At 34.5% G+C, this 12,834-nt stretch overlaps 1 protein-coding gene across 1 annotated transcript in view; it reads right to left on the reverse strand.

The window, feature by feature from the left end:
• The window catches only part of LOC113101102 (5-hydroxytryptamine receptor 4-like), an 87,926-nt gene that overhangs the window by 39,971 nt on the left and 35,121 nt on the right, over positions 1-12,834 (reverse strand). The window contains exon 4 of the mRNA XM_026265577.1: positions 7,949-8,149. Coding sequence (XP_026121362.1) covers positions 7,949-8,149 — 201 coding nt within the window. The remainder of the gene's footprint in view (positions 1-7,948; positions 8,150-12,834) is intronic.

Here is a 12,834-nt window from a genome sequence, read left to right on the forward strand (position 1 = left end):
AATTATCCAGACAACAAGAAATACAAAAACAATTTTAGTGTGAGACAATTAAGTACTCACAAAAATGATATTATTACAATATTTAGCAACTTAAAACAAAAATAAAACTAAAGTTTATTAAGTGCAACTAAAATGGAGATTTCTGGCTCAGGGCAAAAGAAAAAAAAATCATTGAGAAAATGGCCTTTAAAGGTGTATACTGCAATTAAAACCTACAGACACAAACAGATAAAGTGCAATAAAATAAACACTTAAAAGTGTATTTTGGATGTTTTCATTCCAATAGTCTGAAACAGCATATTATAAAAAGCCAGACTTAAGATTTAAATATAAATGTTAGTAATGTCAAACAGGTCGAATACTGTATGCAATTATATGTAATAAATTATGGGGTTCAAAACTGTACTTCAATAAAAAAACAACTCCATGAATTATCGATCATCTATAGCAGCAAGTCCCATTAGGCCAGCACGTGGCTTTCCTCTGAAAACTCACACTGAATTTCAAGAAGCACTGAAGCACTGTCCATATGGTGCCCACTGGTTTTATATTTGATCAGAAACATGAAATCAGACATCTGATCAGAATACGCAATCTGCAGTTAGTTTTTGCACAACTCCCGAAGCATGCATGAACATTTAGTCATGCAAAAGGCTTTCCCTAAGGGGTCAGGGCCGTGGGGGAAATAGCATCGTGAAAGTCTGTGTGAAAATCCAATTCCAAGCTTGGCTGGCATCGGAGAAGCATTTGATGTGGAGAAATTAACCTCCAGCCAAATGAAAAGCAGACACCCACTTCTAATGCTTATAAGCTCACGAGTGAGAGCCACCTATATCAGTGCTTTCACAGGCTCATGACTCTGCAGACCGTCTCCCAATCTCTGTGGCTCTTTCAAGAGTCAAGCTTCATTCATGAATGCAGGGATATGAATGTAGAGTTTGAGTGATGTGTGGCTATTTTTAGAGCGTTATATAAAGTGGTCTGTAATATAATACTCTTTCTATAGGCTGTTAAAATAGTTTTAGAGATCTAGTCGTCTGGAAACAGAGCTCAGTAGATTATTTACAAATTGCAGTCCATTACCGATTAAAGATTACATGTAGCTAGTAACTTAACCCAGGTTGATCTAATTTAAGGTAATGTATTCTGAAAAGTAATTTATATTTAGATTACTTTAGATTTTATGTTTTTACTGTACCAAGAATGTATTCCATTAAATATTACATAAGTGAGTTTATAAAAAGCCAATAATAATTAAATCATAATGATGAATAATTAAAACACTTAAAAAAATATGAACTGATCTGTGTGTCAAAGTGACCATTAACTGATATTAGAAAACTGTAAATATGCAAATGTGTTGCTAAATTTATTTTAAATATTAATTTACTCAGAGATATTTCAAGTACATACTTTATTTTAAGGGGTTTGGCTGACAAAAACGTTTTGGAATCCCTGCATTACATGAACAAACATTAATAAACAAAAGACATAAAGCCCATGTGACGTCCATACAGATTCTTGCTGGGAACACATTTCTGGCAGTAAAACAAGCCTGGAAAACACACAATCTTTATTGTTGTCATATAAAGTTCAGGACAGAAAAGTGCAAAGTTCCTCGTATTAGAAATGGAAGCTGGGATACAAAGGGAAAGTATCACACTCGTGCTGTTTTACCAATAACAATGACACACACTAAAGGGTACACTTGTATTGAAATGATTACGACCTCAAATGAAATCTTACAGGAATGCCTCAGCTTAATGAGGAATAACACTGTACAGCAGTCTATGGCATTTCTGAAACACTTCCTGACAGCTCCCTGTTGCTCTTTTGTTCCCTGTGTGGAGACTGATCAGGTGCGGCACTCCACATTTCATTTCTGTAGTGCCATCTGGGTCCCTTTATTCCACGCTGCTGAGGTGTGCAAATAGATGTGACAGTAAAAGCTTCTAGATAATTTACAACTTGCAAACGTGTTGTTGCCAGGTCACAGGTCTGTGTTGGAAGCTGCAGAGGATTTTTTTCTGCTTAATGCAATGTTGTCAGTACTACTACAGAATCAACACTGAAATTAATCCTATTTTTAAACATCTTTTGTATTGCCTTTGAGTAAAATTAACATAAAAGACATTGCAACTACTACTTGTTGCAAATGTATCCCTAACAAAGTCAACATGAAACTGCATTTGCAACCCACTTTAATTCTGTAATATTGACATTTCAATGTGAGACTACACGCTTAGCAAGATTTTTTTGTGAATTGTGAACGGTTGATTCATGTTTTCATTCAAGTGGCCTCAGTGAAAAAGATTGTGGAGGATTACAATGCTGGAAAAAAACTTAAAGAAGGCTTATGGAGCAGGATAAGGAGGTCTGAAGGTCAAGTTCAGCCTCAAGATGCTTCTCGATTGTAACGCTTCATTGTCAAAGTTATCAAAATCATTTATTGCTGTAACCTTTATTACATAACATAACTGGCAGTACATTACTTGGTCTGTTATTATGCAAGATTTTCTATAGTCTGCATTCCTAAAGGTCAATTCACACCACGCCGACACATGCAAACCAACTCTGACAGTCACCAGATTATAAGGCCAAAACTCGACAAAGTTCAACATTGATTTAAATCAACGAAAACTAGCAAGATCTGACACATTGATCCGACAAAACCCTACAAATGTGCATAATTACCTACAATATTAAGTTATTGGTTAACATTAATTACAATATTAGCTAATGACAAGATTTTGAACAAATGTCTAAATACACACGTCAAAACAGATTACACTTGATTTTGACTGTCTGGAATCTATGCATTCAAATGGTTGAATACACAACTTTTATCAATAAAGCAGCCTTGCTACTGAAATTCTGCATTGTATTTCTTAGCAGAAAGGTAGTATTGTCACTGTTTTTGAAATAACTAAACTCGCAATTTCAGTATTAGTTATTAGACAGTGCACCCTCTCATTCATTTAAATATATTACTACTTGAGGTAACACTTTAGAATAAGGTTCCATTAGTTAATGTTAGTTAATGTATTAATTAACATAAACAAACAATGAATAATACATTTATTACTGTATTTATTCATCTTCGTTAATGTTAATTAATAAAAATACAGTTATTCATTGTTAGTTCATGGTAATTCACAGTGCATTAACTAATGTTAACAAGCACAACTTTTGATTTAAATAATGCATTAGTAAATGTTGAAATTAATATGAACTAAGACTTATAAATGCTGTAGAAGGATTGTTCTTGCTTAGTTCATGTTAACGAATGCAGTTAACTAACATTAACTAATGGAACCTTATTCTAAAGTGTTACCCTACTTGATTTTACCTCAAAATTGTACATCTAATGGCCTTTACATATAATAACTATCTGTCCAGTCAAAATTTCCACTGAAAGCATCAATGACGGCTTAAACTTGCCAATATTGGCAAGTGACCATGGTATGAGCATGATAATCCATTGCTAAGTATGCATTTACATTGATGCACATTGTGCAAGGGTGTAGAATTTATTAGGGATGCTAGGGACATGTCCCTACCAATATCCAGCGACTACTGAATTGTCCCTAGCAATCATTTTGATCAAACAATGAAATGTCTGTTGTCTGCCATTATGTCCCCACCAATGCCAAATCAAAGCTACGCCCTTGACATTGTGCAATCATTTAATGCACACAGCCATGCAAATGAAAAATGAATTGAAAAAGCAATTGAAAACCTACAAATGTGACAAGACGTACAATATATGCATTCTATGAAGATAAAGTTCAACCAGAAATGAAATTGCTGTCATTCAGAAGATCTATTTACTGTATAAAAGAAGACATATTTCCATTTTTGGATGAAATATCTCTTTAATTTAAGCTGCTGTCTTGCAGTTTGATTTCTCAGGTAACTTTATACCACAAGGCAAGATAACGATAATGAGAACAATGTTTTTTGCTATTGTGGCAGGTTGACATTGTGTTTTTGTCCTTTAACTCGAATGCATGTCAGTTTCTGCATGACTTACTTGGATGTAAGCGCAATGTAAGTGCAAAACCTCTGGGAGAGCTTTGTGCATGCTGTATTCTCTGCACCTGTTTATAACACTATAAAATATATGACCTTGCTTATCGTGTATATTTCCCAAGTCACCCAGAAGACTACAGTGAGTTTCTCCACTGTTAATAGACACAGCAATTATCAAGAAGAACTGCCGAAGTTTCTAAAACATATGTAAGTGGTGGCTCGTGACACACAAATAACACAGCTAACGAGCACCTACAATTAGTATTCAACCAGAATGAGTCAGATGAATGGAGGCATAATGGAGAGCACTAAATTAAGCATTAAATCAAGACTGAGACTGCAGATCATCTGAAGAGACTCACGCTGCATCGCAGACTCTAAACACATGCTGCTCGGCGTGAGAGGTTTGTCTGAGAAATGAGAAGAGACTGCTACTATCCCGAAGGCCGAAGAAAAATTACATGAGAGAAAACTGCTTTTAAGAACAAGACGGAGCGCATTTCACACAGTCTATATTGAGATGACATGGCTATTATTGCTGTTTGTGCTAAGTGAGCGCCTGAAGGACACCCGGCCAGCCTCACTGTCAAAACTCAGAAGGGCAAATGACTTGAAATAGCTGGCATGGGTGCCATTTCCCTTGCACGAGATCCATGATTGCAGTAAGTGCCGCCTGTAGCCAAGTTGACTGGAACCTCTTCATTCCTTCGTACTCAGGAAAACATCACTGTTTTAATGAAATCCAAACAACGGCACAGGAGTCGATGCCAAGTGGAGTGTGGATGCGATAAATAGTAGCAGGAAAGGCAGAGATAATGAACCGGGTAGCATAAAAATCTCTTCCTACTATTTTTGTTTTTACAAACCAACAATCACGCACAAACATCTGCCACTGTTTTTTTTTTTTCTTTTTTTAAATAAGCATTAATGACTTATTTTAAGCATGCTTTTCACACAAATGGCTTCACATGACTTAGAATATATTGCACAAGTCATATGAACTACTTAGATGTGTTTATGGCCAAGTCAAGTCAAGTGAAGTCACCTTTATTTATAAAGCGCTTTAAACAAAAAGGATTGCATCAAAGCAACTGAACAACATTCATTAGGAAAACAGTGCGTCAATAATGCAAAATGACAGTTAAAGGGACAATAAGTAACTTTTTAGGTATTTTATTATCTAAAATCAATATTTTTATTCATAAATATGCCCTCAATGGTGTACAAATACCTATGCCAATGTTTAAACTAATCCTTGTAAATGAAGAATTTATTATCTTTATATACATGGGACGGGTAGGTCGACGGAGGCTTCCATGTAGTTCCGCCATCTTGCAAAACTATAATAGCAGAGAGGGACAAAAAGTACTAAGCCAACGCGTTTCCACAGCGCGTTTTCGGTCAGAGCCACATTTTATTTAGTACATTTTATGTACTAAATTACAACTTCATTATTACAGACACGTAATTACAAATATATTTAAAAATAAACACCATACAATGTTCAATAGAAATGGCATTAAAATGTATATTTTAGTTTGCCATATATAGTATGCTTGTAATAACATTCAGCAGCATACTGTGACCATATTTCAACATAAATAAAACATACAGCACATATATGAGCTGTACTCTTCTCTACTGGGTCAAAATGGCACTCATATGTTTTCCCATTACTTCAACTTATTAAATTAATTGCCATTGGCTTCCATATTTTTCCCCATAGTCTGGAAGTCAATAGCTACCATCAACTGTTCAAAATCTTCTTTAAAATATCATCTTTTGTGCACAACAGATAAAAGAAACTCACACAGGTTTGGAACAACTTGAGTGTGCATAAATGATGACAGGTTTTTAATTTTTGGGTGATTTTTCCCTTTAAATAATTTTGTACATGATGGTCATTGCATCAAAAGCAGTTCATGATGGCCTTAAGATAACTACTAGAAGAAATATGTTGCAACTAGATAGTTACATCATCATTTGACTCTCAACTCAGTGGAAACGTAGGCCAGAATAAAGAAAGAGAGAGAGAGATGCACATCAAACGACAAAAGAGCAAACCAAATATTATGAGTCCCCTCCTCTGGAGGTGCCCTCAGGCCCCCTTTAACGAGCGAGGCATTGGAAGGCGGCCTGTGTGACTTCAGGGGCCGAATGACGTAAACCAGGGAAGCAGCTGAGCACTCAAAGCTCATCCTGAATATCACGCGGAGGTCTAATGCATCACTCTGGGGTAACGGGCCAGACCTGAAACTAAGGCTTAGTGCTTTACTGAACAGCTAAATGGAGTAGCTTTACAATTTGCCAATGTCGCACAAGATGCTCAAGATACTAAACCGTGTCAAGGATTTTCGAGTATTTTCTGCTTTTATTATTCACGATGGAGCAATTGATTCTGACAGCAACAAGGACAGAAACTAAACAGAATCTCAAAGCATAAAACAGATTACTGTTGAATGTCCATTCACAGAGTTCAAACAAATTATCCATTAAAGTTATACGCAAAAAAAAAAGACTGAGAAAAACATGGCACAATTGGTGACTCTTGAGGTTCTTATATTTTGTTGTTGTTTGTTCTTGTGGTTATTACAGTAATTCTTTAAAAGCAACAAGCGGACAGAAGCAGAGCAAAATACAGACACTTTAACAAAGAGCCTTAATGTTTCACAAAGAGCAACAGTCTTTCATGAAACCTACAGCATTTGTGCATTGTAAATCATAAACGTATGGAAAACTATTAAGAATTGTTTATCCATACTGTCACTTAATGTGCCCTTGAGTAAAGCACTTAACTCCAGACTGATCCGGGGGATTTTTTCTATAATAGGACTACTTTAAGTTGCTTTGCATAAAAGCATGTGATACATCTGAGATTTTCATACGGTTTGGGTTATCAAATATTCTGATCCCCTGAGAGGGACACCTATCCTAAAATTAAGGTATATATTTTCATGCATAAAAACCAGTTCATTAAAAAATAAAATGTCATGTTGTTTCTAAAAATAACAATGTTTATATTTTTAATATTATTATTTAATTATTTAAATGAAAAATATTAAATAATTTAATACAATTATTGAAAGGTTTATCACATACAAACTCTGTCACTGTACTAAAATCCAATTAAATTAAAATAGTAAATCTTATATTTGGTAAAAATGTATATATATATATATATATATATATATATATATATATATATATATACACACACATATATACATATATATATATACACATATATACATATATATATATATATATATATATACACACACACACACACATTTTTTTTACAAAATAATAAAAGTGAGGTTTTGACAAAAAGTTTGTAATTTCAAATAAATAATGTTATCTTAAACTCTCTATTAATCAAATCATCCTGAAAAAATAAATTATGATTTCCACAAAAATATTAAGCAGCACTGTCAACACTGATTATAACAAGATTTGAACACCCAGTGCCTAAAAAAACTTGTTTTCTCTCTCTCTCTCTCTCTCTCTCTCAATTGTTCCCTGGAGCCATCAGCATCTCTTTGCTCTCCTCTAGTCTTAAAACTCCGCTGTTCAACAACAAGATGTTCCTCAATCACATTTCAGATATTTTTAACCGTTTGCCTGCTGCTTGACTCTAAGACTTATTAGGTTCGTAATCTTAGTGTTGGTGGACGATTTACTTGGCAAGGGACTTTGTGTGGCCGCACATAGATCGCCATGGAAACAGCATCCCTACACAGTTCACAGAACTAAATTCTCAAGTGCTCATCCTCTGTGGCGAAACAATTAATGGCTGCTATGACAACAGCAACTGCAGTCATGTGTCAGGTCTATACATTTACGGAATTTAAATTCAAAGCACTTGATTAATACGCAATGAGAATCCTGAAATGAAATGGGCGATTGTTTTTTTTACCTGTCGAGGGATATGCAGCACAGGTGTAGGATGGAGGCAGTGGTCAGCAGCACGTCCAGAGAGGTGCGGACCAGGCAGAAGGTCTCACCGTAGATCCAGTTCTGATGGATCAATTCTATGGCACCAAACGGCATCACCAGCACTGACACCAGCAGGTCAGCAAACGCCAGCGAGACGATGAAGTAGTTGGTTTTGATTTTCCTGTGGGACAAACGAAAAGCATATGTACATTTCTTATTTTTTAACACCGCCCAAATGTAGACGCAAAGAAAGAAGGTGTAACTTTTGACCTTCCAAAAGAGGACACAACTAGAAATCAGTGGTTAAGATTTTTTTGCAACACTGTCTCAGAACAGTATAACCCAAATATTCGAGAGTGTGCAGCACATTTTATGGAGGAAAGTTTCATGAGTCTGGTAAGGGGCGTAACATTTCAATTCCACGTTTGAGATATTCGGCCAATCACAACACACTAGTTAGCTGGCCAATCAGAGCACACCATGCTTTTCAGAAAGATGAGCTTTGTAAAAATCGTAGTGTTTCAGAAAGGCAGGGCATAGGGGGGCAACAATAATGTACAGTATGTGAAAAATTATGTTTTTTGAACTTAAACCGTGTAAACGTATATATAATATATAATATATATATATTAGTGCTGTCAAAATTAGCGCGTTAACGCATTCGATTAATTTGAAATATTTAACGCGTTAAAAAAAAATAACGCAATTAACGCGGTTGCAGTTTTTTTTATTTCCAGTTGTGGCCTATGTGTGTTCAACGTGCAAAGAAATATGGATAAGACCAAGGAAGGACTTTTAGACGGAAAGTTTCAGTATAAAACTCTGCCGGATTACTCTTCAGTCTGCCACAAGAAACATTACTCTTCATTTAGTCTGCCACAAGAAACAGCAACATTAAAATCATGAACTCAAATATCATTGTTTAAAAAAAAAAAAAAAAACAATGACTGTAACAGTGCGTAAATCAGACCTTTTTGTAACGCTAACGTTAATAAGCTTAAACGAAAATAACATAATAATTGTGTAGCGGAGTATTTTTTGTACACAGTGCCGCGAACTGTCAATCACTCCTGTGCGCGTGCATCACTGTCCTCCTCAGCTGCAGCAACTTGCGCTCTCTCTCTTCATCAAGCTTTAAAACAAAAAGGGGACAAAAAGAACATATTGTCTTTGTGCATAGGCTATAGATTAATTAGATAAATGAATATCTAAATTTGTGCCTTTCCGTCTACGGTATTTTTTTAGAACTTAGAAAAAAGATGCTGCAGCCAATGAACAGCCAGCGGGGGCTGCAGGACGACTCAACCTCCGCAGACAGTTTGTAATGTTTATCAGACAATAAATACTCAAGATTTTGCTTTAGTATAACTCACAACGAGTTTCACACACCTTCTCCGGCCACGTTGAGTTGTTGACACTTAACAGTGGGAAAAGCGACACATGCGCTATTCACTTGTATAACTTAAGGGTGAATGGGTAATGTAGTTTCTGCTCTGGGTGGGATGAATTAGGAAGCTTGCATTGTGAAGGGCGCTCTGAAAATCGGCAGTGCAGGTAAAAGATTAAAACCTCTATTAAAACAGATGTCCAAATGAGCGTACCGGTACGCTACAAGCACGTTCTGGGCGCACGGAGAGGTGGCGGTACGCTCAAGAGCTATATTTGGAAGTGGCGGTACTCAGTACCGGTGTGTACCGGCCCACTTAAAGCACTGGCAATGACTATACTTTGGAATTTTTTTGCAGTCCACTTAGAATTCAACATGGAAATCATTTTTGTTTTTTATTGGCATTGATTGTTTTGAAATTCAAATGATACTTACATGCCTGTGTTTTTATTTCTTTAATAAATATGGCTTTCAAGCCAACAGTTAATTTGGAGGATATTGATGGTTTATTGCAGGTATGTTGTAGGTACATGAGAAAATCTGTGTTACAAGTTAAACAAAAATTCCAATAAACAATCATATTTTGAATTTAAATAGTTTCTTTGTCTTGAGTTTACATTAATTATTTACATTTTACATTTACATATCCAAAAAGTTTCAGTCTGTTAATTGCGATTAATCGCGATTAATCGCGATTAATTTTAAAAATTGTGCGATTAATTAGTTAATTTTTTTTAATCAATTGACAGCACTAATATATATATATATTGTGTATTGGGTGTAATGCAATGTGTTTACACGGTTTAACTGTACAGTAAATGATTAAAATTTTTAATCCAATTAATCAGAATTTTCAGTGGATTAATCAGGATTAATCACTATTTGCAATTACACCTGAATCCTAAATTTTTTTTTTTCTGAAATGCATACCAAAAGATAAATAACAGGACACAAATACATAATTTTCATGTATTGATTCATCAATATGTGGTTCTTTTTTTCTGAATTTCAAAAGTTTAACATTTACTTAGATCAAATTTACCTGAGTACTATATCAAACCATGCCATTTAACTACAGATAGTGTAAGAGTTTTAGGTGAACCAGTGGTTAAATATAGCCACATATCTATGAAATTTTGCATATGCAAATTATGAGAAACTCGAAAGAATGAACTCTGAAACACAAACATGCGCCCTCTGCACTCTGGGCACTCTTGTTTTTGGGAGGTGTTCATTTGCTCTGCCACAATAATTTAGGATCGATATTTTCACGTTCTGAAGGCTTCAAGTGCCAGTAAAACCAAGTAAAACCTTACGCGTCTTCAGTGTTTTCGTAATTAATGACAAACAACTAATTAACGTCGTTAACGCGCTAATTTTGACAGCCCTAATATATATATATATATATATATATATATATATATATATATATATATATATATATATATATATATATTTTTTTTTTTTTTTTGCAACATCATATTACCCCTTTAATAAAATTGGGGAAAAAACTATTGGTTTCAGTTAAAATTAGGGTGCGATATTGACATTTTTTATTTTATTTTTTATTATACAACATTTAAATGATTCGTCGTTCAATATAGCTGATTCATTTAGAAGCAAGTGACTCTTTTTCTGAATGGATCATTGGCTCAAATAATTTGTTTAAAAAACAGATTCATTCAGGAACGAAACACTGCAGTAATGTTCTGCTCTGGCTTTGATTGGAACTTTTCTCATTGGTGAAGCAGAAAGATGATGAAATCAAACGAAATCAATAGCAACCTCAGTTATTGTTCTAATAGTGGCATTACATTGCAGATTTGCCAAACTATCAAGTAAAAAAATAAAATAAATTATATATGCATTTCTTTTTTGCTAATTGACACATACTTGAAAACATCAGCTTGCACATAGTTAAAATAACAATTGTAATAACATAACAATTATTATTACACTGCAGACATATCGCACACCTTGTAGTTGATATATTTTATCAGCGTAATGTCTGTGGCAAGATTAATTGTTAATGGTGAGTTTGTCAACTATGTTACAGAAAACCTGTATAAGCAGACAGATAACATAGATGACTATTTCACCATTTTGACTAATTTCAGTGGTCTGGCAAACCAAATCTCATTTTCTTGATCAGGTCAACCTGAATTTTTTTTTTTTAAATCTTTATTTGAATTAAAATAAGAAACGTACTTCTCGACAAGTAATATATTACTTGACAATAGGTCTGTTGAGATCAAAATAGAAAAAATGAAGAAGACACTTATGTGCAATATGTGTTCAAAATGTCTGCCACAGAAGAAAATGACATCACATGATACTGGTCATATGATTTAATGATAAAACATTTATTTATTTTCTCAGTATTTTTTAAGTTAGTAATATGACTTAACATAGTTACTGAAATGAATTATTTTCTTATTTGCAAGAATTATATGTAAATATTTATTTTTAAGGTATTTATGTATACAAATTCAAATGTAGTATAGATATAAATTACACATTTAATTGAAACTTATTAAATTTTAATTCAAAACTCATCGAAAGTGCAAAAACTGCAATTTCAAGCAAACTGCAAAACAGTGCACAAAATATAAGTTTGAGATTATATTTTCTACTTTCTTAAAAGATAACACATGATATTTCGGAAGAAAAAGGATGGGAAAAACATAATTATCATCAATGGACCTGAAATGTTCACAAAATTATAAAACGACCCAAATATTCGTTTTTTTTTTTTTTTTTTTTTTTGTTTTTTTTTTCTAGGTGGGGGGATTTTAGGGAAAGGCGTTTAGGAAAGTGTGAGTATCATATGGAAGTATCATAAAAGTTGTCCACTTGTGGATGAACTACCCCTCTAAATATAATAATGGATGTAAACAGAGCAATCTAGACGATGTGTTTCCTAATGAGCAGAAATTCATACTCGCTATCAAATAAGCTACTTGGAGAAAGCAGCAACAACGTGTATGTGCTATGTGTGTGGTACGTTGTTGATAGGTTGTCATAATGTTCGCTGCCCTTGAGGCTCTCCAGAGCTCTTGGTACCCTATTAATGAGTAGTAAAACTCTCGCTTGAGCTTCTGAACACACACAGATCTATATAGAGCTCACGGAGAAGCATTAATAGGCTGAAATCATTCTGTCACCTAACCATAACATGGCATAAAATACACATACCAGCTGCCTGTCAACAATATACATCTCCCAAAGAATGCAGAGAGGGGCACTGATTGGCTTCCATGCACATTTGATGCCAATTTTTTCCATGCAAATTTGACGCCAAGAATCAAAAGCAACAGGCATCTCATAATTACACCATCAGATGTGTGGCAGTATTTACAAATCCCTTTTGGATGCATCATTAAAGCAAAATGGCACCAGATGTTCTAGTATGAAGGGCAGCCTGTTTTAAAGACTTCACCGTCATGACATAAAGTTTGGCATGTGACTCGCTCTTTGCG

This window comes from Carassius auratus, unplaced genomic scaffold (genome assembly GCF_003368295.1).
Source record: "Carassius auratus strain Wakin unplaced genomic scaffold, ASM336829v1 scaf_tig00217515, whole genome shotgun sequence".
Taxonomy (NCBI): Eukaryota; Metazoa; Chordata; class Actinopteri; order Cypriniformes; family Cyprinidae; genus Carassius; species Carassius auratus.